General features: G+C 48.6%; 1 protein-coding gene across 3 annotated transcripts in view; it reads left to right on the plus strand.

The window, feature by feature from the left end:
• The first annotated feature begins 2,277 nt into the window (after positions 1 to 2,277).
• ALPK3 (alpha kinase 3) overlaps positions 2,278 to 25,747 on the plus strand; it is a 32,996-nt gene continuing 9,526 nt past the window's right edge. Inside the window, exons 1-5 of one of the 3 annotated variants that reach the window (XM_063412799.1) lie at positions 2,278 to 2,700; positions 12,704 to 12,742; positions 15,881 to 16,002; positions 22,530 to 22,647; positions 23,663 to 24,683. In XM_063412799.1, coding sequence (XP_063268869.1) covers positions 2,558 to 2,700; positions 12,704 to 12,742; positions 15,881 to 16,002; positions 22,530 to 22,647; positions 23,663 to 24,683 — 1,443 coding nt within the window. In that variant the 5' untranslated portion in view covers positions 2,278 to 2,557. Of the gene's footprint in view, positions 2,701 to 12,203; positions 12,435 to 12,703; positions 12,743 to 15,880; positions 16,003 to 22,529; positions 22,648 to 23,662; positions 24,684 to 25,747 lie in introns of all 3 variants that reach the window. The other 2 variants (XM_063412801.1, XM_063412800.1) reach the window with 2 other exon arrangements.

Raw genomic sequence — 25,747 nt, forward strand, 5'->3', positions numbered from 1 at the left:
TGGTACTGCTTGATTCCCTGCATAGGGCAAGTATTTTTCCTAATATCTAACCAGAACTTTCCTCCTTGCCATTTGCATTCTGGCCTCTCATTCCATCACTCTGCACCTCTGAGTCTGTGTCTTCCTATGAGGTAGTGAAGAAAACAAGGAGGTCTCCATTATAGCCTTTCCCTGAAGCTTAAAACCCAGTTTCTCTCATCTTCTTCTCCTATGTCAGGTGTCTGAGCTCTTTCAATCTTTTTGGTGGCCCTCACTGGATTTGATCCAGCCTATTTTAGTGTACTTCCTGTATTTGGGAATCTGAAACGAGACACAGTTCAGGCCCAAAGCAGAAACCTACCTATTCTGAACACTCTTCTTAGTGATGGGCTCTGTTCTATCAGATCAATATGCCAAGGGACTGGGCTCATGGTAAAATAATGTTTAATTCATATGCTGGGATTTCAGGTTTCCTGAAGTTGTGAGACCTGAAAGTCCTCTTTCTTCTTCCAGAGAAAGGGATGGGAGCAGGAGAATGCCAACTTGGGTCCTCCCAGCCCAGCATCCTGCCTCCCACATTTGGGCAGCAGCCAGAGCAAAGAGTGTCATATCAGGGCATGCACACACTGAATATTATGCAGCTCAAACATTCCTTGAACTGAAGGTAATATCTTCATTCTGCATAAACCTCAGGAGATTTTCTTTCCACAGATTTGTCCTGTGGATTTTATTAATCCCTGTTGACATTGAACAGCCACAGACATGTGTGGGAGTAGCCTAAAGCCAAGGGGAGAGAGAAAGTATCTCCCTTTCACTTATTCTATCTCCTGCTAATTTGACTTGTTCTCCTTGTCCCTCTCAGATGTGTATACCTCAGTCATGGGCACCTCGGTAGTTTCTTCCAGGCTGAAGAGTCCCACAATTACCCTTCATGCAGCAGCCAGTCGGGACCTTGGCTTGTCCTCACTGCCCTTCTCTGAGTTCTGTGTTTGGTTTTTTGGGGGGTCTGCTGTTTTCTGTTTGAGATGGATTATTTCTAAGTGACAGCTCACACAAAGCCCCTGCTGGCTATTGAAAATGAGTATTGTGGTTTCCCCCATGGATCATGTTACATCTGTTTCATGCAATTTCATCTGCTGTTTCACTGCCTGGTGAAGGTGGGGCCTTCAGTCAGCCCTCTGGGACCACCCTGCTCGGTATTTCCTAGGACCACATCCAATTGTCTTAGGAGGTCCATCTCCTTTGCATTTGCCAAGATCAAGTATCCTCTCTGGTATCACAAATCCTGCAATTTACCTGCCTGATAATGTGATCACCTGCCACTGTTGCATCCCCTGTGTGGGTGATGCACACACTCTGTGTCTGTGCATACCCAGTGCCAGTCCCTATCCAAAGTCACACTCCAAATCACAGCATTTGCTGACAAAAAGGAATCAGGACTGTCCTGCACCAACTGATCCATCACCTGCCCCACTGTTTGCTGCCACATCTGCTGCTTCTCGTCCCAGGGAGAATCAGCTCTAATCATGTTGTATTTCCTGAAATGGAGCAATTTGCCATCATTTCCCTGCTCCTGCCATAATCACTGCAGCCACGGGCAGGCAGCTAATCCACAGTGAATCTGGTCCATCCATCATTCCAGTGCTGGAGGGATGCGGTGCCACCAGTGACATGTCTGCAGCACATGATGCAACAACTTGACAGGCAAGAGAAAGGTAGAACAAGAAAACAATTCCATTTTATTACTCATTATATTTTCATTTGGTATTAAATCACTGCTAGTAGTTGTTTGTGACATTCATCCACCTTTTACATTTCTCTTTTGTGCTGTCTTTATTTACAGAGACTGAATAAATACCATCACAGACTTTCTCTTGGGTATTCTGGGATATAAAACAGGTTGCCAGGCTCCTGATGTGAGGATGTGACTGCCATTCCTACACACTGAGTGGTGCAGCCAGCCAGGGTGGGAGCCTTGAGCCTGCAAGAAGTGCGGGATGTTGTAGCTGATCCTAAGAGATCACAGAATCGTGGAATAACCTGAGCTGGAAGGGACCCACAAGGACCATCGAGTCCAACTTCTGTTCCCTCAAGAGGACAGTCCAACAATCCACCCTTGTGCCAATCCAACAATCGAGTCCAACTTCTGTCCCCGCAGAGGACAGTCCAACAATCCACCCTTGTGCTGAGGGCGTTGTCCAAAAGCTCCCGGAGCTCTGGCAGCCTTGGGGCTGTGACCATTCCCTGGGGAGTGCATTCAGTGCCCCACCATCCTGCGGGGAAGAACCTTTTCCTGATACCCAATGTAAACCTGACACAACTTCAGTGCTGCACTCTCGGGTTCTGTCAGTGGTCACCAGAGAGATCTTTGAGGTGTGAGAAATCCCCCGTGGCGGGGAGGTTATTATAAGGAAAAGTTCGCTTCTTCCTCAAAAGCTGCACTGGAGCTGGCAGCGATGGCGAGAGGAGGAGCAGCAGTCGCGATTGACAGCGGCATGTGCGGAGCGTCTATAAACGGCGGCGGTGAGTGACGGGCCGGGCAGCGGCGGCCGCGGGGCAGGGCAGCCGCACTCCGGCCATGAGCTCGACCCGCAGGGCCCTCGCGGGCCTCTACGGGCGGGGAACGAGCCCCATGGACGGCGCGGAGGAGGCCGAGAGCGCGGCCTGGGCCTCGCGGCCGGACCGACGGAGTTACCTGCTGGCCATCCGGCCCCAGAACAGGTGAGCGCCGGCACAGGGGAAGGCGCTGCTGTGGGTGCTGCCGTGGGTGCGGGTGACAGCGGGCGCGGGGCCTGCGGGGGACACGGGGCGACAGGCGGGGAGGCGGCCGGGCCAGGCCGGGCCGGGGGCAGCGGAGGGCGGGCTGGCCCTCACCCAAGGCGTGAGGCTGCCGGCTGGAAGTGGTGTCGCCAATGGGCCTGGCCGTCCCCGGGGAGCTGCTCCAGGGGAGAGAGCCAAGAGATGGCTCGGACACTCCAGAGGACCTGCTGTGCTGTAGACCAGTCCCTCGCCACCGCTAAGAGGGCTGGGGGTGTCGCAGCTATTGCCGGGCAGGGCCTGTCGGCATCGCACATTGTGTATGGATGGGCGGGTTGTGAAGTGGTGGAATCATAGAATAGAATCATGGAATATGCTGTCCACAAGGATCATCGAGACCAGCCCCTGGCCCTGCATAGGACACCCCAACAATCCCATGCTGCAGTTGCGGTGGTTGTCCAAACACTCCTGGAGCTCTGGCAGCCTTGGGGCTGTGACTGCTGCCCTGTGGAGCCTGTTCTGGTGACCCACCACCTTCTGAGTGAAGAACCCTCTATTAACATCTAATAGTCGATTTTAACCCCCCTTGTGCAGCTTCATGCTGGTCTCTCGGGTTCTATCGCTGGTCCCCAGTGACCAGAGGTGGATCGGTGCTGCCTCTCCTCTCCCTGTCATGAGAAAGCTGCAGACCCCAGTGCAGTCTCGGTCCAAGGCTCATGAAATCCTGACAAACAGGAATGTCTCCAGTTAAACTCATAGAACAGCTCTGACCTTCCTGCCTTCATTGTAGTGAAGCAGCTCACCAGACAGAGCGAGGGGCCCGCTGGGCTCTGTGCAGGCTGCCTTATCTTATTGCCAAGAAGGCATTTCTACACTGTAGATAGGGGCTGAGCAGCAATGAGATCAGCATTCCTGGGTCAGGAATGGCCTCCGGCACAGGGTCTAGGGTAGGAATAAAGGCTTTGTTCGCAGGGAGAAGGTATGATAAACATGCTGTCAGCTGAGCCTGGCGGAGGTTAGCAAACACAAAATTACATAGTGATGTGCCAGCAGTGCCCAAGGTGTCGCTGATTGTATGAGGCATTCAAAAAAGCCTTGAAATTGCTTTGATTTCACTGGGAATGCTCTTCAGTCTGTAAGCTCTCCAAATGAGTGTGCCTCTTCCTTGCTGGTGGTTTATAAATAATCCATTTCCAGCGTGACAAGCATTGATGCCTCAAGGAGCCAGACATTCATAAAAATAAACGCAGGACCAAAAGAGATTAGAAAGTGCTGCCTGGAAATCAGGTCCTAAAACTGGGGTAACAGCAAAGTGAAGTTGCCTAAATTCAGTTCTTTTGTGGTGGTATCATGTCGTGCTGGGGTATGAGCTAATGGCAGACTGGCTGCACGACGTGACATATTCAGCACCACCAAATGCCCATTCAGGGTCCACAGCCTGTGGCCTCAGATCATACCATAAACTGGAAATCTCTTAACTGAGCCCAATAACTCCATTCTGCAGATTACAAGCAGACAGAGGCTTTATTAAAGAAGATGTTGCTTGGGTTGTCTACAGCTTAACTTTTATTTTTCTTGACTATGCTCAAATTGCAGCTTTAATCAGTTTAACTGTAAAGGAGGGTTCATCTGTCCTGCTGGTAATACCTTCAGTGTTCCCAGCAGGATTCCCAGAGTTTCCTCTGTTGAGGAAGGCATGGAGCAATGCAGCACCCATGCAGGCAGTGCAGCTTGTGTCTTCTGGCTACGCCACCACTTGAGGCTGTTGCTCAGGCGTGGTAAATCTGGCCCATGGCTGCAGAGCTCTGAGCCCTGAACCTCTTGAACTTGTCAACCTAATGCTGCCTTGGCTGCACCCCAATTTCTGTCCGTGGGTGCCCAGAGCTAGCAAAGGGACTTAGTGCTGCCCCACTTAAATCAGCAGCACATTCAATTTCCACTAATTCTCCAATCATTTTTCCAACCACTTATGTACATGATCCTCAAAGCCTGTGGCAAGGCAATTTCATTTTCTTATCTCCACTGTCTGCCCCTTCTGTTGTAAGAAGCAGTGACTAAATAATCGCTAAATGGCAAAATTGACCTTTCTCTGAGTTCATGGCAACTTCTAGGTTCCCTAATGAGTTAGGGAGGAGACATATAAAAGTCTGGTTCCCTGCAGAGCCCTACAAGTGCTGAAGACTTGAGCCAGGATTTTTGGAAACTGTTGTCTAAGATGCAGAGCAACGGCTTGAATGAAGTGGGGCTTTTTGTGTTGTAATTAAATAATGTATCATAACAATTCTGGAAAGCAAGTGAGTGGAATGGTGTAGCAAGGAGACTTTCAGAAAGCAATTATGACTTTAATTAAATCCAGGAACATCTGGAGAGCTTGCCTGGGAGAACTTGAAACGATGGGCAACGTGCAGAACAACAGATAACACTGAGCAGCTCTCTCCAACACAGAATGGATTTGGATTTGCTGGGTTTGAAGCAAACAAAGGCAATGGGACAAGTGATGCAGACACAGGATTGCTTTGGGAGGATACTGTAGTGGTTAGGAAACTAAAATGGATATTCTGATCCATAGAAAATGTGGGTTTTTTCAGGTTTCTCTGTTTCTGTCTTTGTCTATATAGATAGAGTATGTTTAACCATATATTTATTCTCCAAATATTTAACCAAAATATTTATTCTCTTTGTATCTGTTCTCTCACCACTTCTTAATTCAGTAGAAAGTGCAGTAACATGGTAGAGATACACAAAGACGTGGAGAGGTCTTTAAGAAAAGAGGTTGGCAGTCCCTGCTTCTGGGGTGATTTATGAACACATTCTGCTCTGCAGTTCCCAGCACTGGAAGGGAGCTGTTAGAATGAGTCTAGAGGGGGGACCAGGATTGTCAGAGGGATGGAGCACCTCTGCTGTGAGAAAAGGCTGGAGTTGTTCATCCTGGAGAAGTTTTTGGGTAACCTTGTCACAGCACAGCTGGTCTATAGCTGGATAGACAAATTCAGCAATAACAGAAAATCTAATTCGGCTAAGCCTAGCTCGTTCTAGAAAAGAGGTAAATAAGTCCCTGGGTGAGCAATGATGGGATTGATTTGAACTCAAACAGGGACCCTAATTAATTCTGTTTAATCCTGAATGCAGACATATCACTGGCTAGAGAGCTGGGTGGTGCTGAGACACTGACTAATCACTTGTCCAAGCTTGGGAGTTTTGAACTTTCTATAAAAAGAGGTGGCCATAATAAATCTTTGCTGTTTGTCTCATGATGATTGTTGAGTCTGGTCATGAATCTGTCTCCAACCTACAACCATAATGTAATATAACCTAATTGAAGGCAGCCTAAAAGAAGGATGGAGAGAGACTGTTTACAAGGGCCTGGAGTGACAGGACAAGGGGGAATACCTTCAAACTGCCAGAGGGCAGGGTTAGTTGGGCTGTTAGGATGAAATTCTTCCCTGTGAGGGTGGTGAGGCCCTGGCACAGGTTTCCCAGAGAAGTTGTGGCTGTCCCATCCCTGGAAGTGTTCTAGGCAAGGTTGGATGGGGTTTGGAGCAATCTGGGATAGTGGAAGGTGTCCCTGCCCAAGGCAGGTGATGGAACGAGATGAGCTTTAAGGTCCCATCCAGCCCAAACCATTCTGTGATTTGATGTTGAGGGCAGTTTGGATGGTCTTACTTGGTCTCCCTAATCTTGTTGGAGGAAAGGGATATCATGTAAATTGAAGGATATGAATTTGGTAACAAGAACATGATTTTTCTGAGTTTTAACTTGTTGAATTTTTCACAGGGGTGCTAAGGGGGCCAGAAGAATAGAGGTGTTAGAAATGGCCATAGATAGAACATTGTCCTTTTATTAGACAGAGTATTCAGCGTATTTACTCTTCATGCCCTTGAGAACTAGTCTTTTGTAAGGATTTTCCCTGTGAGCAAACAGTTTCTTTCCTTCACTGGTCTTTTAACATATCTGATAATGGACAATGTGAGGAGCAGCTTATGGCCACTGTGACTTGCCCCCTGCTCTGGCTGCTGACAGGATTTTTTTTATTTGAGTTTTTTTTTTTAACAAATCTGTTATGTCTCAAAGGACTAGACTATAATTATTTCACTAAGTGAGAGGAGGAGCTGTCAGTCCTGTCCAGGGTCTGCCTTAGCTGTATTCATTATGGACCACAACTCTCAACACATCTTTTTAGGTGTCCTTCTTGTAAGAACTAGTGAGTCTGGAGAGTGTATTGTGCAGAGATGGCATTTTATATAAAACCTTCATCTGAGTGCTAGGCAAACCTCTCTGCTGGAAGCGCTCTGCACCTCTTACCTCATGCAGGTGTCTGCTCCTCAGTCTCATTAGAGCATTGCTTCCTTGCTTGAATATCTTCCTACTGTCATAGCTGTATCATGTACAGATATTTTTAGAGTGCAGTGACATTGCCTCTGATCTTTTCTTGGATAACTCTGCTCAGGGTGGCAGTTGAGCTCAGGAGAGGGCCTTGCCACCTGGCTCTTCTGGCTGGAAACCATTCCCAATCTCGTCCCTCTTGCTTTGCACATAATATCAAATGAAGGAGAAAGATCTGTTGCTATAATAAAGTGTGCTGGAAGCTGAGGAGCACTTGGTTCCTGAAAAGCAGGTTTAGTTCAGTCGAGTTCCCTCTTCAGCGGCTGGGTGGGCACCTGTAATGTCCAATGGGACTTTGCTTTTGGCGAGGAGTGGTGTAACCCCCTGGTCAGATGCCAGCTGAGGCACCTGAGAGCACTCAGTCAGTTTGATTTGTGGGATGGAAGTGTCCCAAACTCTGGAAGGAGGGACAGCCAGTACCCACTGGAAAGGCAAAGCTAAAGGCATCAGTGACTCATCTCCACACCCTGTGACCTGTAGGACACACTGTGTTTCGCATTGCTGTGACTACCTGCACAGGGGTGTCTGCTTTGAGTAGGGCTCCTCGGCAGTTGTGCACTCAATAACAATCCTCAGCAATTCCAAAGGGAGATTTTTCAGCTCCCTTTCTATAGCCTCCAGTCCATATGTCCATATCCCCTAGAAAGCCAAGCGGTGCCGAGTGTGCAGGCTGGGGAGCCGATGCCCTTCAAGGCCACTATTAGGATACAGAGTATATCACATGTGAGAACTGTGCTCTTCTCAGGAAATCCCAGAAAAGGGGATATTTCCCAGGCCAGGGATACCATTGTGTGGAGGGGAGAGTGTGGTCATCTCCAAACAAGGCACCTCTCATGCCACAGCAGAGGCAATTCCCAGGAGGTGGAATTAAAACCTGCTCTACCCTTGCTGTCTTTCAACGAGGGGAGATCTTGAGTGAATGAGGTTGTTATCTCACGCTGACTCAGTCTCACACTTCACAGCATCACCTGGTCTGAGAAGAGGAAGATGGAAAGGCTGTTACAGGCAATTTTATTTTCATTTTTTTCTCTTCTCTGCATAGTGAGCTGCCAAGAGGATGTCACCTTTCCTGGGCATCTCATTGTCCAATATTTACTTTGCTCTTTTTGCCATTTCTCATTCCTTGATGTGTTTCTAAGTTTAATTTGGGCCATGGAGGCAGCAATAATTCAGAGTTAAAATGCACAAATCTGAGCCATCCTGAGAGCATTACAGAGGCTGATACAGGAATGTGTAACTCAATTTATTGTTTTTCACCTTCTCTGTTAATGAAATCTAGCCTGAATTGTTACACACAAGTCCACGTTCATCTCAGCAAAAAGTAAATTACCCGCAGAAAAAATTGCCGCATTTCTGCATCTCTGACATCGATTCGGTCTGTGACCTTGACAAGCAAAGACTCAATACATCTGTTTTCCAGTCAGTGAAATAACAATGTGCCTTGTACAGCAACACAGCACTCAGAGCTGCTTTATCACGGGCCTGCTGATAGCTCCTGCCATGCTATATGAACACCAGCACACTCCTTCTGTGTGTGCAGGGAGTGCTTGATAAGGAGCGGGACACATGGCAGGAAGGCAGCTGTGAGCACAGCCATGCCTACATGAAAGCCTCAGTATTTGCTTTTAAATGTTGAAAAGGGTTCACTGCTGACAGCTGAGGCAGGATTCCGAGTGGCTTGTGTTTGTCTCGAGTAGTATTAACCTTGAAGGCAGGCAAGTTCATAGGAAATCCTGTACTTGGAAGTCTTCATCTGCAAAACTTGCCAATAATGTCACAGACCAGTGAGCCAGCAAGGGGGAATGTCGGTAGGAAGGTGCCAGTCCCTCTGTCCAGCTCCCAGGATGGACAGGCTGCCTGGTTCAGCTCTCCATGGGCTTCCCAAGGAGCTTTGGTGCAATGCTGGTTCCCTCAAAACATAACTTGGATGTGTCAGCTTGGCTGTCATGGACACGTTTTGCTGGTTTTTTCCTTCGCTGGACAGCTTGTGTGAGTCAATTTTCATGCTGTGGAAGAGCACTGAAAAATATTGATCACTGCTGCAGCTCAAGCAGCTCGAGTCCAGGTGCTTCTCTATATGAGGATAGAGCCACTGTTAAGCCTATTTCAGGGTCTCCTGAGCTCTTGTTCACTTCCATGTGAGGAATGAACTGGAACGAGAAAGATTTCTTTATCTCAGTGATAAGAAATATCAAAAGAGAGTAATTTCATGGATGATTGCATGAGAGGGTTAAAAAAGGTGCCAGACTGAAAATCTATGTTTTTCAAACAGTTAACTTTTTAGTGCCAGTGGATGCCAGCCCAGACCATCAACTTGAGTGGTTAAAAAAAGGGAGTGGTGTTGACAGTTCTGCCTCCTGCCCTTGCAAGACTGAAATTTGGCAAGTGCATGAAAAATGAGGAAGGCTGTCTTCACTTCCAAAGAAAATTATGAGTAGTTGAAGGGCTAAAGCCTTTTAGAGGATGATAAATGGCCAAAGGAGTTTGAAAGCATAAGATAAAATGAAATTTAACGAAGAACTGAGACTGATGGAAGGGATGTGGTGGAGAGGTATAATGCTATGGTCCAGCACTTTAAAACAATTGTATATTTTCAGAACTAGCTTATAAAAAGCTGAGCTTCTCTTCATCAGTGGGAGGTGCCTGAGGAGGTTTCATCCCACCAGTGCTGGATATGCCTGGAGCAGACCTTTTTGAAGTCCACTTCTCCAACAGAAGGAAATGTTATACTTGAGGCCTTGTTCCCTACTTTAGATGTGTTCCTCAGGACAGCATAAGCATTTTTCTTTATCCGGTAACCATAATGGCCCCGAGCTTGCTCGGGGGAGAAACATCCACTGCTAATGCTGCAGTTCATTAGCAGAGCCTTGTGCTGTGTGTGCTCCTGAGTCCCTGTGGAGCCCGGGGCACAGACAGCCCAGTCCCAGAGGGGATCAGACCAGGCACGCTGCAGTGTCTGGTGCCCTGCTCAGGAGCCCCGTGTTTCCAGCAGGGTAGATTGGGTTCTGATGTAGCTGTGCTGTCACAGCTCTACATGGATATGCTGGAACGTAATTGAAGTGGAGCGCCAGCTGCCTGCAGGCAGGGCTGTGCTGGCTGCAGGATCCACAATTTGATCGTGCTCTCTGGGGCTTAAATCTCTAGTCTGAAAAGCAAATTTAGCATATTGAGGTTAAACTTAAATTAATGCATGATGGCCTTTTTCTTCTGATAATATCAAGAGACCCTCAAGAGACCCTCAGCTCAGTGTTCAGCACTGTCTCAGGATGTGCAGTGAATAAAGCCCATGTTGTCTTAATACTGGGGATAAAAAAAAAAGCTCTGTCAGTGCTAACTGTTTGATCACATCCGTGAGCACAATGGGTTCATGACACAAGCAGCCTTTGTTCTGACTCTTGCTATTTTCTTTACGTCCAAGCCTAGACACATCCCTATTTGTCTTATACAAGAAATCATGATTAAAACCACAGTACTGCCTGCACTAGCATTCTAGCTAGCAAGGATTTGGGGAACTTCCCTTTAAGAATGTCTTTAGTATTCCTGGGGGGTAAAAAGATGTTTTTCCTTTGCAGCAGTAAGCAAAATGTTTTGAGACAAGTTAAACCTGTGAGTTGAGTTTCCAGACAGACGAAGGTGCCTGGGGACAGCCCAGAGCACAGTGATACAGCTGCCCCTGGAATCACTTTGGGGTGGTTGTGCTTGGGAGGAGGGTGGGAGGAAGAACCTGGATCCCCAGGAGGTCAGGACAGGATGAGAGCAGCATGAGGGGCAATTTGAGCTCTAGAAGCTCTGAGGGTGTCTGTGAGTGTTAAGGACAAGGTGAGGTGCTGGTCAGTAAGGCAGTTAGTGCAAAGTTGGGCCTGGCAGTGCCAGAAAGGCCATGGAGCTCACAGGGACGTTGCAAGAGGTGGAAGGACACAGCTCCTCTGTTTGGCTTCTCCTATGGACCAGCAGAACACATGAAAGATGGATCAGGTGCATCCTCAGCCTGTTACTGTGAGCATTTGATTTTCCCAGCTGGATCACACCCAACCTGCACATCCTTTGGCTGTGTGACCAGCAGTTGGCACTGGGAATGGACCAGGATTGTGTGGCTGGGGGTGGAGAGGGTGAAGCTGCTGCCAAAAGGCCAAGTGCCACCCATGTTTGTTGGGTTAAAGCTGCTTCTGAGCAACAGTCCAAAACTTCTGCTGTCTTTGCTCTCCCTGAAGGAGAAGAGTCAGTGAGCCCGCCAGGTTTTTCTTCTCAAAGGAAGTAGGCAATTATTTGTGTAAAGTGTCAGGACTTCAAACTGAACTACTTTTTTTCTTAGTGTTCCCATGGAGGTTCTGCCTGCACAGGTGGAATGTACAGTTGGCAAGAGCAGTTTTCAGAGTCTCTCTGTGTAATTTTTAGGGCAAGGCTTGGAGTCCTGCTGACTTCCACGTGACTAGGACTTGCACATTTGTGTAGGAGACATGAAGAGGTCCCCATTCAGGTGGCCCTCCATGTGGTTCTTTCTGCTGTCTTCTGCAGCACCATCCTAGAGCACTGAGGTCTGGTGGTTCGCTGGTCTTCAGAACAGAGGCTGAGAAGGTTTGATCTCTCTGCATGTAGGGATGTGGCAGTCTGGCTTGGTACATCCCACAGGGGATGCTCATGCTGCAGTCATTTCCAAGGCTATATGGTGAGGTTGTTGCATAGGCAAAACGTACCTCAGTGCAATTAAATCACTGAGCTTACATGCTGTTGACTAGCTTGTCCCTGTTAGTTTTAGACTTTTGATTGCCATGTGGGTGAGCTCAAGGCTTGAGGAGCTGTTCCTGACTGCTGCAGGTCAATGCACAGAGATTGTTTCCTACAGCCTGCAAGGGGCTGCTGCCACAGTCCAGCAGTGTGGCTCTTTGGCTAGGACATGAGTCTCTGAAGACACTCCTTTGGGAGAGCTGGTCACCACTGGTAAGTAGCTCTTGTGCAGGACTTGTGTGTTTGATTTTGTTCCCTGAATTGGTTAATGCTACTACATGTTCCCACAAAAAAAAAAAGCAAAATGTGCAGGTTCTTGTAAAGTCTACTTCTGTTATTTTATTTTAATGTTTTGCCAGACCTTAGTGATTTGATTGGCAAGCTGGAAAGCAATGTGATCAGAGAGTTTTCAGCTTCTCCCAGGAGCTGTCCTTGGAAGCACAGAGGGCACCCAGCACAGGCCACCTGTTTGCCAGCAGAGAATTGGGCTGGTCTCGTCCGTACTCCCGCCTGCGTTTAACTGGACGTCTCCTGTGGTGGAGCTGCCTGCTTTAAGCACAATGCTGCCCATGGTGCATGGAAGGCTCAAGGTGCTGCTTCTTGGAAACCTACTTGTATCAATGTCCTGACACTGATTCTCTGTGGTTAACGACCATTTCATTTTTACAGCCTTTGATTTCAATTGACAATGTGGCTTGCTCGTCCTGGCAGGCAGCCTAAGGCAGCTGTACCTTCTTTTAATAGGAACTCTGACCTCTGCAAAATGACTCATCATTAATACGTCTCTGTAACGGTTTGTTTATTTCAGCTCCTTTCCGTGCTTCTCTCTCTAATGGTTTTTATGCTGTTTTTTGCTTAGCTTATCAAGCAGCAGATTCTCTCCCTCCAGTTTAGGAAGGTAAAACTACATTGCATTAAACTGCTCTGACCAAACACTTTTCTGAACCTGCACGCAATTAACCTGTAATGCCTTGGTACTAATTAATTAATCAGTCGAGAGCCCTGAAGTGATCTAACAGCCTCATTCTGCATGATTTGATCCCTAATACTTGCTTGAATTGCAGAAAGAAAAGTGAATGTTCATCGTAATTTCTGTATTAAGGTGCAAGAAATATTCCTCTTTCTTAGCCGAAGGATGGGTGTTCAGCTACTTCTTTATATTAAAGTGAGACTTCCATACAGAGACATTAAAAATTGGATGTGACTGCCCTGAGAGAACCGGAGAAAAAAAGTTTTCATCCACCTAACATTGTTGTGAGGATCCTCATTCATTTGGACTCCACCCCAAAATGCACTTGTACAGCTGTACTTTGCCTTTGGCAAAAGAACACATTTGGAAATCAGTTGGTATTTCTGGTTTGCTGGAGTGGCAGGTAGAAGAATGACCGTGGAGGGAAAGGCCTCTCCAGAACACTTCGGTAGCTCTGGGATTTCTAACCAAAAAGTCAGAAAAAGAAAATCATGACAAGAGGAATACACTTCTCAAATCTTCTTTTCCAGCAGGCTTTTGTATGGAAATCCCTCTTTAATTGAAAGGCTACTGAATTGCCAGGGGTCTTTTCTAGACTCCAGGGCTATTTCTGCCCCAAAGATGCAGCTCCCAAAGAAGGCCCATGGAAAAAGTGGGTAGTGCTTTTGTGTCCAGTTCCTCGAATGCTTTGAATTACCTGGTTTAGAAAGCAATTTGAATTGGACAAGCCTCCTTGCAGCTGGAGTGAGTCAGCTGAGAGCCCCACAGTGCCAGAGCCTTCAAATCCTGCTGTGAGCAGCACAATGGTTTCTTTGAAAGACTCAACAGACCTTCCAGGCTTCCTGCCAAGTGTCATTGGGCAAGTCTCTGATTCATCTGCCAAGCCTGTGGAGCCCCCAGCTTCTGACCACAGCTGCTTTCCAAAGCCATTCAGTAGCCTTTGCTGTATGTATTTCACCTTGTTGTGGGATTTGCACTGAGTGGACCAGACTTATTCCTGGTGCTGCCTGCTGGTGCTGGTGGCGTGGTGCTGGGATTAAACTGGGTCCCAAGAGCCACTATGTGTGTGTGCATCACTTGATTATAAGATGCTGATTCTGTTGCCCACCTGCTGGGGTATGAAATGTTGGTTGGTGCTTGGGGAATTCCTTTATGTGGATCTGAAAGGCATTTACTGGTATGGGCTGGGGGATCTGTACTGAAGGGAGCATCAAAACCCTACCAGTAACTGCCTTGTACTGGATTGTCTGCCTTGCTCCGTGGAAATGGGCAATTTTTTCCTGGGACTGGAATTTGGAAAGGTTGCTCTGGTTCGAAACAGCTTTTGACTCCCACAGCCCTTTCCTGGCCCCACAGTGGAGTGAAGAGTTGCTTGCCAGGGCCAGTGTCCTAGTAACCATTGATTTCCACAGAAAAGAGTCAGAGCTGTGGAATCTGTTATTTTTATACCATCCCATGTGTGTGTTTGGAAACAGACCATGCTTGTGACCCTCATTCAGTAGATGAATCAGGTTTGCAATATCCTGAGCTTCCCCTGTCCTGACCCTCATCCAACACAAGGTGCCTGGGAGCTGGGTGAGGTTCCTGCTGCATCCCTGCAGTGGGTTGTTACTCAGGGATTCATCTCCCTGCATCTCTTATGAACCCATTCTAACAGGAAGGCAGAGGGAAAATAATGACACTGCAGCCTCCAGGTAAGTTTTCAGGGTGAATGAAACAGGCAGTTGCTGTGGCTGTAGCTCTCCTGACACCTTCAGCCATGTGTGCTTAGTGCACCTTCCCTTGCTGGGTCATGCTAAATGTGGGTTTTTTGGTTTGCCCTGGACCAGTTTGCTTCCTTAGCAGGTAGAGCATCGGTGGCAGCAGCAGCAGCGTCCTGCCTGCAAGCTGGGGCTGCTTGTGAGGCTGGGCTCCTCCTTGTAGAACCCTCACCACACACTCTGAGCCCTTCTGCTCATGGTGGAGCTGTGTCAGCAGTGGTTTGGGCGTTTGTTTCACCCCTTGCACGATTCTGGAAGCTGATCACTTGTTTAAGGGATATCTTTGCTGAAAATTATATAAATAGAGCTGCCAGCTTCTGGTTCTCTTGCAATATTAGCTGCTTCTCTCAATGTCTTTGCAAATGAGACCTTGGGGTCCCCTCTCCTATTGTAAATATGTAGAGTTCTAACTGCAGAGGGAAAAATTAAATCAGAAGCTCTTCCCTTCCAAGAGCCTCAGCATTATCTGAATGAAAACCCAATTTGGAGTTGAATAATTTCCCTTTATTTAAGAAAGCCCAGATTTTCTGGGACCTCTCTCAGTCTGCTGCAGTAGGGTTGGCAGTACTGGATGAATATGGTTGCACTCATTGAACAGTGCTGAAATACCTGGAGAATCCATGGTCCACTTTTGAGCATTCTAGATTGCACTGTTAGGATAATTATGGCTATTTGGGTGTCCCAGCACAAACTTTGAGGTCAGAGCCTGAACCCCTGGAGCAGGGAGGGGTTAAACAGGGAATTCCTTCAAAAACCTGCTAGCCAGACTCAGATCTTCCTCAGTGAGCTGCTCCACAGCTGGCAGCTTTTCTTCTTTCTAAGAGAGTGCTGTGTTCAGGAGACATGCTCAATTCACACTTGGCCAGAAATGATACAAATTCTTCACAAATAAAGGAAAATCCCAGTGAACAGACCGATTCTTGAAACAATTATGGTTCGGAGCTGGGAATTGACTGTTAGGAGGAGCTCTAAGCTTGTTGGCTGGCCAAAGAGATGTTTTGGTATAATCAAGAGGTAAAATGGATCTTAATTTGTCCAGTGGGTCAACATTCCTTGCTCTGATAGCCATAAGGGCTAAGAGAAAGGGAATGGCTCCCAAATGTCAATTTAAATTGACAGTCATTTTAAGAGGGAGAAATCAGTCAAATGCCCTGACGCTGGACTGGACTTGTAAGCAAGTGCAGGTATGATGGGAGGGAAGAGGGCACGGACAACGAGAACACAGCCTGCTGAGGTGAGATGCAAGGTGGACCCTTTGATTTTTCTGGTGCTTTTATCTCTAAGAAATGCTTCTTGAATCTTCCAGGAGCACCTTCTGCGCAATCATTTCTCAGCTGACGGAGGAAACACAGCCACTATTTGAAACCACTATCCAATCCCGTGCTGTGTCCGAGGACTCTGATGCTAAATTCACGTGCATAGTGACAGGTAACAGTGTCTTCAGTGAATAACCTGGTCCTGCCTCACCTGCTGGACTTGTGCCAGTTAAGCTCTGCAGCAAGTGATAACAAGGATAACAAGCCCACTGTTGTTAGAATGCCTAGCAAAGGTTCAGCAATTGCATGGTGATTTTAGCTTCAATTTAAGGGAGGTGGGAAGCACGTGCAAGTGTAAAGAGGCAAAGGCATAAGCTAACACGTCAAACAGGGCAAATGAAAGACCAGAAAATGGGATATGCTGGTTACTGCTTGGACCAGCTACATTTTATTGTCCTAATCTCTGCTTCTCTAATCCTGTACTCCATAACTCAGGAATTTTTGCAGTTTTGAAGATAAAGGCTGTCATGCTGGAACCAACACTGCTGGCTGTAGATGGTCAGAGTACAGCTACATTTGTATCAGTGATAAACTTCTGTGTCTGTCAATATTTGAAATGAAAGCTGGTCACTTCCCAATGAGCTAAAGTCTCCCTTTGGGCAGGAAGGTGTTAAGTCAAGAAGAGGAGGAGGAGGGAGAGGCCAAAAAAGAGGGCTGGTGCTAAGGCATTGTGGCATGGCAGCACATTGGTGTAGAGGCATCATCCTTTGGTGATGAGATTTTGTTCTTTAAATACAGAGACTCTAAAACCTCTTCTCTTGATGTACTTGTTAACAACTCCACGATCCTTCCTGACCTCACTAGTATTAATTATTCCAAGAGATTACTCAATGAAAGACATGAAACAAGTTTGGTAAGTTTTGGAAGGAGGAGAGTATATCCAGTGAGCCTCTTAGGCACAAAGACCAAAGTTTTCCTAAGGAAATCTGGTTTGCTGTTAGAAACAGGCTGGAAATAAGGAAGCACAGTCTCAGTCCTTCTGAGAACTGCCAGCTATGAATTCTTGACTTTTCTCGTATAGATTCCCTTGTTCTGAAGGCTGACTTTGTGAATTTGTAGGGGTACAACTGATGTATTGACTTCATTGAGGCATAACTTCAGCAGATCCCTTCTTGCTGCTTCTAGAGCCAAAGGGGGCTGCTAGGAGATGCCTCCAAACCACTTTATTTGAGGAGTCATTAGAAGGGCTCTTCCCAATTTCAGTTTTCTAAAAGCAAAAGCTTGACATATTGTGCAGTACCATGGAACACACCGTTCTGCAAGTGTCAGAGGTGAGAAAATGTTTAGAGATGTTGGGAAATCCAGAGTAAAAGTCCTGTCTTCTCTCACTGGCTTAAATCTTCACCTGCTGCATCTTTGAGGTTGATGGTTCCTTCTAACAAATTCCATCTCTTCCTGATGTGTTGTACCAGCAGAAAACTTGACCTGATACTGGCCTCATTTCCTACTCCAGTGAAGGAAGTTGCCAATGAGCCTCTTTCAGCGTGTGTCACGATATTTTTCTGCCTGGTAAACCAGGTTGGGGGATGTCTCTATGCACGTAAAAATTTTCATGGAAATGTTTTTAAAATCATCCTTGGGCCACCTTTGCCAGATGGGCATCTCCTGTATGTGTTCCTATGGAGTGCTTTAGGAGCTCAGGATCTCCTTGGGAGAGAGGGGCAGGAGGTGGAAAGCACACTCTGACTGCGGTCTGGTTGGTGGTTCAGGGATCTTGCCCTGCCATGATGTTTGTGTTCAACTGAGAGGCGTTGCTGGGAGCAAGGAAGCAGCCGTGATATCCCTGGCCAGTGACCAGAGTGGAACCAGTTCAGCCCCAGCACTGTGGCTGGAGGCCAGGGACACTTTGGTGGAGGCAAAGGGCAGACAGTCACCTGCTCCTGTTTTGACGGTCAAGCCACGAATATGGATACGTGACCTACAATAGCATCTTACTTTTTTTTTTTTTTTTACTGCTTCTTGACCAATAATGAGAGTTACAGGCTAGTCCCATGTCTGGAAATACTTGGACTAGGACTTGCTGGGCCTGTCCTAGGAACACAGAAAGATGATTTGAAGAACCAGTTTCCAGAATATTGTGAGCCGTGCAGGCAGGGAAAAAGCAGGTCAAGCAGAGGCAGATTTCTGTGTGTGGAAGCACAACCCTTCCTTTCCTCCTGATGCCTAGTTCAGCCTGCTGCTGGTATCCCTGCTATGTCTGATTTGATTTTTTGGGGTCAAATCCTGCATCAGTTACGAGATATTTTCTTTTTTCTGACAAAATTAGTTTCATCCTTTGTTCTCTAAGAGATGTGAAAAAGGAAACAAGAGCATTTCCATTTACTGTGCAGCTTCATCCCACATTTCTGCACCAAATGCTTTCCTTGGTGGGTCTGTCTGCACTTCAGGGTCTCAAGGGTCATCACAGCACATTGGCAGTGAGTGCATGTTGGGATTCTTTCTTCAGAGTGGCCCTTTGTGGAGGTGCTGCCACAAGGATTTTCCAGCTTTCTGGTTGCTTCTGTGTGGCATTGCCTGGGAAGAAGACATCAGCTGACAAAATGGGGGGAGTTGGATGAGGGGGCCTAGGTCTCTGGCTGCTTTTTAGAGGATGAGTCCAGCCAGGACAGGTGATGGCTGGATCCAGCCAAGGCTGCTGTGTGTCAGCACCAGCCTGCTGTTGTACAGCTCCCCCTTCAGTGCCATTTCAGCCCTCCTTAGCCAGGTTCAACCCCTCTGATCTGGCTTCACAAATCATCATCTCTGGAGCTTGATCCCATCGCTGCCTCCATGGTTTTGTTGCAGAGTACAGAGGGGAAAGGACTCTGCCCATGGCTTGGGGAAGAGAGTTGGGGTAGTGGACAGTCACATGCTTAGTGGATGTGGGTTTTAATCAGGTTAAGGAAGTTCCACTTGCTGCATTTGTGGTGACCCTCTGAGGGAAGTGTTTGAAGGACGAGACTGCAGTGCTTGCATGAAGAATGTCTGGAGACATGCAGGGGCTGTGAGAGGGGTTTGGGGATGGGATAGTGACACGAGAGCAGAGGGTAGGCTTGCTGGGAGATGAGGAGGCTTGGCTTTGGGGCAGAGGACAAGGGAAGGGTGGTGAATGAGCACTGCTCGCAGTGGCATGGGGAGCTACTGCTCTTGGTATCTGTCCCTCCTGTCAGCATGGCTAGAAGCTTCCTTGTCCTTGCGTGCTGGAGGAGTTTAAATCCATGAAGCCAGGAAGGGTAACTAACGTCTTACCATGAATTGTTGAAGGCCCTACTTCATGTAGCTTGTGTAGAGCAGAAACAATATCCAGAACTGGATATTGTTTAATGGTTCTAAACTCTTCCCAAGTTTCAGAAGACTATCTCCCCCTCCTTCCCTGCCCCCCAAAAATAAAAAAAACAGAAGAAAATGACTTGAAACAGAGTTTTTCTGGGTGATTTTGGATAGATATATTCAGAACTGTTTTGGATAAATATTTTAAGAACTGTTTTGGTTACAGTCACCAAGCTTTGAAGACTTCTCAATTTTGACAGTTTTCAGAAAAAGAATGTTTGCTCTAAACCTGGCAATCTCCATGAAAAAAAAAAGAATCCTTGCTCTGAAAAGTCTCCAGGATCCTGTGGTGGCTGGCCATGAGACTGGAGCAGTGCTGCTGGGAGACACATCCTGAAGATGTGCAGCAGATGCCTGCCCTCTTCCCTGGAGCCCGGCACCGCTCTGTCTGCAGCTGCGGGGCTCTGGCTGGGGGCTGCAGGCCCAGCTGCCACCAAATCCCTCTGGGCACCAGCTGCACGGGGGGGCTGCAGCAGTGGCAGGTTTTGGAGGCATGAGTGCAGCTCCATGAGTGCCTGATCAGGGTGTCCGTGCTAAGGGTGGGCAGCTGGTGCAATGGCCACAGATGGAACCCTCAGTTCCACCTCATCCCACTGGACAGGCTGCAGATGCTGTGCCTGCAGGGGATGTGCCATGCAGGGAATGGTGCCTGACTCCTCTTCCTCCCCACCCCGGATTGGAGGAATTTATTCACTCAGCAGCCCACAGATGGATGTCAGCAGCATCAGCAGCAGCTCCCCTCCCCATGCCAGGGAGACTCATCCCTGCACAGGCATCTTTCCATCTGCTGCTTGGCTCTGATTACTGCCCCTGGGAAGGGATGGATGGTATTTGGACAGGCAGCTGGGGCCACTGTACCTGCGTGGGAGGTAGGAAGCCTTTCAGCATCCGCCTGCCTGCAGACTTCCAGCCAGCACTTGCCTGCAGCCTCTTTGGCTGCAGCCTGGAGCTTGCAGTGTGAGCTGGTCCTGGCACTGGGCTAGCATGGCTGTAGCTCCTCAGAGGGAGCAGGCAGCCTCAAGGACACAAGTGCTACAGGTCAATGGGAATTCAAGCTTAGCAGGAGGAAAAGCCTTTCCTCAAGACACTGCATAGCTCTGGAAATTGCAGCTCTTTCCGGTAGATGTCAGCTGGGAATGGAAATCAGCTGTGGAGGCCACGGGGTTGCAGGGGGACGGGATGGGACATCACAGGGCTTCTTGGAAACTGTCCTCTGGCAGTTCCCAGAATGAAGGGCTGTGGTTGCTGTTTCTTAGGGTGTCAGGAAAATCTAGCAGTCAGCTCCCTGCAGAATGGACTGTGGGGGCCTTCTGAAGGTCTTGCTTGCAGAACAGCCCTTGGGAAGGGTTGGATTGCTCTGGGCAGCGTGAGCTTGTGTGTGGAAATAGTTTTATTCATCATCTCTGGAGCAGAAAGAATTCATCACAGGCTCATTCAGCCCAGGCTCCTGCTGGCAGTAGTTAATATTTTATGAAAATATAAGCGGTAGCATCAATCCCTGATGATCCCATCACTGGAATGCTCTCGTGGCTTTCTCCAGTTGCCAGTTCAGGGCTCATTTTCTTCAGCCACAAGTACCTGAGGGGAGCAGCAGCAAGGAACGGGCTGTGACAAGAGTGGGCAGAGGGGGAGGACAGAGAGCCTTGCAGGAAGGGTGTTGGGCAAAAGTCAAGGCTTGGTTTCCTTGGTAGAAGAGGAGAAACAAAGCATTACCCAACAGAAAGACAAAGCTGGTGATGGCAACAGTGGGAGGGGACTGAGGCAGCAAAGCATGTGGGAAATGTACAGACAGTGAGGATGGAGAGGGGGGATGCTGGGGCAGTGCAGAGTAAGAGACCTTAGGGAGGAAGAATAGACTAAAATCCAGTCTATGAGGTGTCTGGGCTATAGGGGTGGATGCTTCTCATAGAGGAAGACAGGAAAGAAAATCTGCTGAGACTTCTCTTCCCAGCCCTGTGTGGTCCCAGTGGACTAAATCCCTCAAGGAGCCAGTGGACACTGAGGAGCCACCACCAGCAGGGGGTGGGGACAGGGGAGCCAAACCACTACAGGAGGAGATTTGGCATGTGCTACTTTTCTGGACTGGCCAAACCTGGGTGAATTCCTGCTGATGAGTCTCTGCTTCTGAATTCTCAGTCCTGCTCTAGGACCTTCATGAGAGCAGGAGTAAGCTGGGCTCAGGCATTGCTATGGGCTGACAACATCACTGGCTGGTACATGGAGGACATTTGAGGTCCTGCTTAGCCTTGAAGCTGTGGATTGGTAGGTGGGAAGTATGCAGAGAGCACCTTGTCCCTGCCTTCTCATTACTCCAGAGCCATTGGGTTGGGACATTTTGGATATTCCTGGAAAGCCCTCATCAGCCCCATGCCTGGGATGTGCATGGGAGCTGGCCCTTGCCACATTCTGGGGTGCTGTGGGTGATCCTTGGGGTCTGGTGGAGTTGAGCATGCTGGACTCCTTCCTTTGGCCGCACAGAAATCCTGCAGGGACACTTGCAGCAGATCAGCTCCTGTGGCTGAGGCATGATGTGCTCATTGAAACTTTCATCCCATGCCCTGGGGGTTGGCTTGGCTGGGTGGTGAGCCCTGAATGAAGTGCAGGAACCCCTGCTGGCTGCTGGCTTTAGCAGTCTTTGCATGAAAACTGCACTTAATCTAAACTAGAGCTGCTGTCAGTGGGCAGTGAAGGCTGTGGCTAGCACTGGTCCATGTGGGACTCACATGCTGATCCAACACCTCTGCTAGTGGTGGAGAACATGGCTGCATGCCCAGCCTGCCAGCCAGCCAGTCACACACATCATGATGTCATTGTACTGAAAAGGCAGGTGACATCTGTTGTCAAGTGACATTTTTAGGACACTGAGCTGACTGTGATGCAATCAAGGTTGTTTCTGTTCAGTGGAAAGTTTCGGATCAGCTTACAGGCTGTGACACTGTGCAAAATGCTGAGAGCTCCATGGAGGGCCGAACGCCTGTTCTCCAGCCATAGCCTTGGCCTCATCAAAACATCCCTCTTCACATAAAAGTGATGGCATGCTCACCTTCTCCCAGCCAGTGTTACAGGAGACGAGCGTGTGATCCCCTCCCCTCTGTTCAGGAATGAAGTGCTGGGATTTTTTCCTCAAAAATAGCCCTATTCCTAGGAGTGATAAAAGTCTGAGATAAGCCCGTTAAGTTTCCACTGTTTCTGTTGTGCAATTTAGGAATGTGTTGAGCCCAGAATAGCATCTGTCCTGGTGTGCCAGATTGTTTTGCTGCTGATACCATGCTGTCTGTGCTCCTGTGCGGAATGTTTCACTCCCTGCTGTACCTTCCATGTCCTCCCCAGGGTACCCACAGCCAGAGGTGACGTGGTACAAGGATGATGAGGAGATGGATCGCTATTGTGGCTTGCCCAAGTATGAGATATTCCGTCATGGAAACCGCCACACCCTGCAGCTCTACAAGTGAGTGAAGGAGCTGGAGAGTGCCTGGATGTGGTGATGAGAGCTCTGAGTGTGTTCTCAGTGACTGGATAAGCTGTCAACTGTGATGTCCCCCCCTCCACTTGGCTGGCCCCTTCTGCTCCCCCGTGTGAGGCCCTTCCCCTCCAGCTGTGGCTCCCCAGTCACACCAGTATGAGATCCATTACTGTATCCAAGGATAGCTGCCATGCTGGAAGCAAGAGCAAGGGAAGAAGAAATCCCTCTCTCTGGAGCCTTCCAGTGCTGAGCATTAGGGCTGACAAAGATAAGCAAGAGGAAAGAACTATCTGCCTCCAGGATGATGTTCCAGGGAATCAGGTTTCTGGAGAGCCAGGCACACCTTGTCCCCAGCAGGCACCTTGAGTCCTGGATTTGGGATGTCAGACAGGTGTGGCACTGACTACAAATGCAGAATATCAGTGTTGCTGATAGTCCTGCCATCCTTGTACTTCCAGCCTGAGCTTTCCTGCTCCCCCAGCTTTGCTCCAGGCGTCCATCAGAGGCTGGCTCACCTCCTCCAGGAGCAGGGATCTCTGTGGGTCAGGTGTCCTCCAGGGGTGACAGTAGGGGTGCAGGCAGGTGCTTGTGCTGGTGCCTGTGACATGGGGTGAGAAGACTTTGGTAACGTGGTAGGGTAGAGGAAGAACAGGAATGTGTTGTGGGCTGTGTAAAGCTGAGAGGAAAAGTTCCTGCAGATGACTCTGACCAAGAACAGCTGGGAAGCCTGGTGCTGCCTGTTCCTCCTCCATCACAGCCCTCATACCAGAGTTACAGCCCAGGGTGGAGCTAGAACAAATTTATCATCAAGCTTGTTTGTCTGTTAGTGCAGAGAGCCAGGGAGGGAGGCCAGCCCAAGGCCTCCAGATGTCCTGTGGGCACCTCATGGGCCACATCCTCTGGACTCTGGAGCAAGAAGTAGGAGAGCATGCATGTCTGTGTGTCCAGCGGGCATCCTGAGGAGCATGGGTAGGTCTCACACACAGCTTTTGATTTCCAGGTGCCGAGAGGAGGATGCAGGGATTTACCAGGCCTCAGCCAGAAATAACAAAGGCATCGTGTCCTGCTCCGGTGTGCTGGAAGTGGGAACCATGACGGAGTTCAAAATCCATCAGAAGTGGTTTGACAAAATCAAGAGAAAAGCTGAAGAAAAGTTGCAAGAAATAGAACAGGGCAAGAAACGAGGAAAAGAAAATGTGGAAGTGGAGAAGTTGCAAGGAATGAGCCCTGAACGGCTCCAGAGGAAGCGGAGGCTGGCTAGAGATCAGAATCTCCGGTCAGGAGACTCTTCATGGGAGAAGGAAGATGCAGCAAAAGTGCACGTAGCAGATTCACAGTCCAGGTTACACAAGGATATTGCTGAGACAAAGGAGCAGCCACTCAGTGCTGTGCCAGGCTTCCCAAACAAGCTGGTGGCACCTCTGAAAGCAGAGGTGACCACCAATGGAGATGCCACTTTGGAGAGCGGGGAGGAGAATGGGAACAGCTTTCTCACGTACATCTACGACACAGTGGAGGACTTGGCAACTAAGCCAGGGGTGAAAGACTCTGCAGCTAAAAAGAAAAAGAAGGTGGAGGCTCCTTCAGCAGCAACACAGGAAGTTTCTAAGCGAGAAGAAAGTGGGAGAGACAGGGCCAATCCATCTTCAAATCCCAGGTTTGCTCCTCCTGTCCCCTTACGCAGGAATGCACGTTTGAGGGCAGCAAGTGATCAAGAAGTGGAAATCAGTCCAAAACTCAAAGAGCCTGGGAAAGCTGTGAAAGAGGACATTAAACCTAATGATGACATGTACTTCTCTTTAAAGGACCTGTATTTTGATAAGCAAGTGAAGCCAGCGGCAGGGAAGGAGGAGGTGGGAGCCAAGAACGAGGCCAGGACTGAGGCTGCCCTGCAGCCTGTGGCAGTCAGCAGACAGACAGAGGATGCTCCATTGGCCTCTGAGGTGCTGGAAGCAGGACCTGTGCTGTCCGAGGGCCAGAGAGACCAGCAGCAAGAACAGAAGTTGGAGGGAAACAAAGAGGTAACTAAGAGAGACAACAGCCAATGCAGGGGTGGCAACAAGAAAATATCTGTGCTGTGCATTTGTATTGTGGCACTGGGCCTGGGAGGCTGCGTGTACACCATGGGACCTGCTGCCCAGGCTCCACAGGTCTCCACTGGTGAAAGCTCCCAGAAGGGCTGTTTGGATTTTGGGAGCCCAGGCAGCAGAGCTTCCAGCCCATCTCCAAGCAAATGTCAGCTGAGGTGGCAAGAGATGTAAGTCGGGGCCATTGGAGCAGCTGGTCTCGGTGGCCTGGGGCTCTCCGGTTTATTCGGCAGGCTGACCTCATGCAAAATGTTTTCAGATCAGGTCGGCAGGGAGCACTGAATGGGTATTTATAGCTGGGAGTGAGTGCCTTGTGGTGGCATCTGTTCACTTTAACAAGGGAGCTTTACTTAAGGAGCCCCGCATGCAGATGAGCTACCATGTGAGCTGCACCCTCAGGGCCTCGAGTTTTGTTTACAGTGCAACATGTATACAGTAAGTCTGCACTATTTTTTTAGCCCATCCCTGTTGGAAAAACTCTGTTGGGAGACTCATTGTGGTGCTGATGGAGTGCCAGGGCACAGCACCTGCTTCTGACCCTCAGAGCATCTTTTAGTCAACTGCTATTTTTGTCACCTAACCTGAAGTATTTGCCATGAAAATATTAGACTGGAAGCTACCAGACTACTTTCCCCCCATTTTTCTTTAATGACTCCCTTCATAAAAGGTTCTCTGAGTCCAGTTTGCAGGTGCTATCAGGATTTGGAGTTTGGGCTGTGGTAGGTGCACACTTTCAGTACAGACAAGTCTCCAGGTGCAGCACCTCTCGCTTGGTAGGTAATGCACATATTCCAGAATGTGGAAAAATCCACAATGCATGAGGGACTGGGTGCTCCAGTGGAAAAAAAAAATCCTTTCTTCCTCTCTTAAATTTTTTTAGCCATTGATGGGTGCAGCTTTGCTGGTAAGAACCTGCTGTGTTATGCAGTGCACACCTGGTTTCTGGGCTTGCTGCAGCACGGTGCTGTGAACACATCTTCAACCAGGCCCCCCAGTAT

Source organism: Prinia subflava, chromosome 15 (genome assembly GCF_021018805.1).
Source record: "Prinia subflava isolate CZ2003 ecotype Zambia chromosome 15, Cam_Psub_1.2, whole genome shotgun sequence".
Taxonomy (NCBI): Eukaryota; Metazoa; Chordata; class Aves; order Passeriformes; family Cisticolidae; genus Prinia; species Prinia subflava.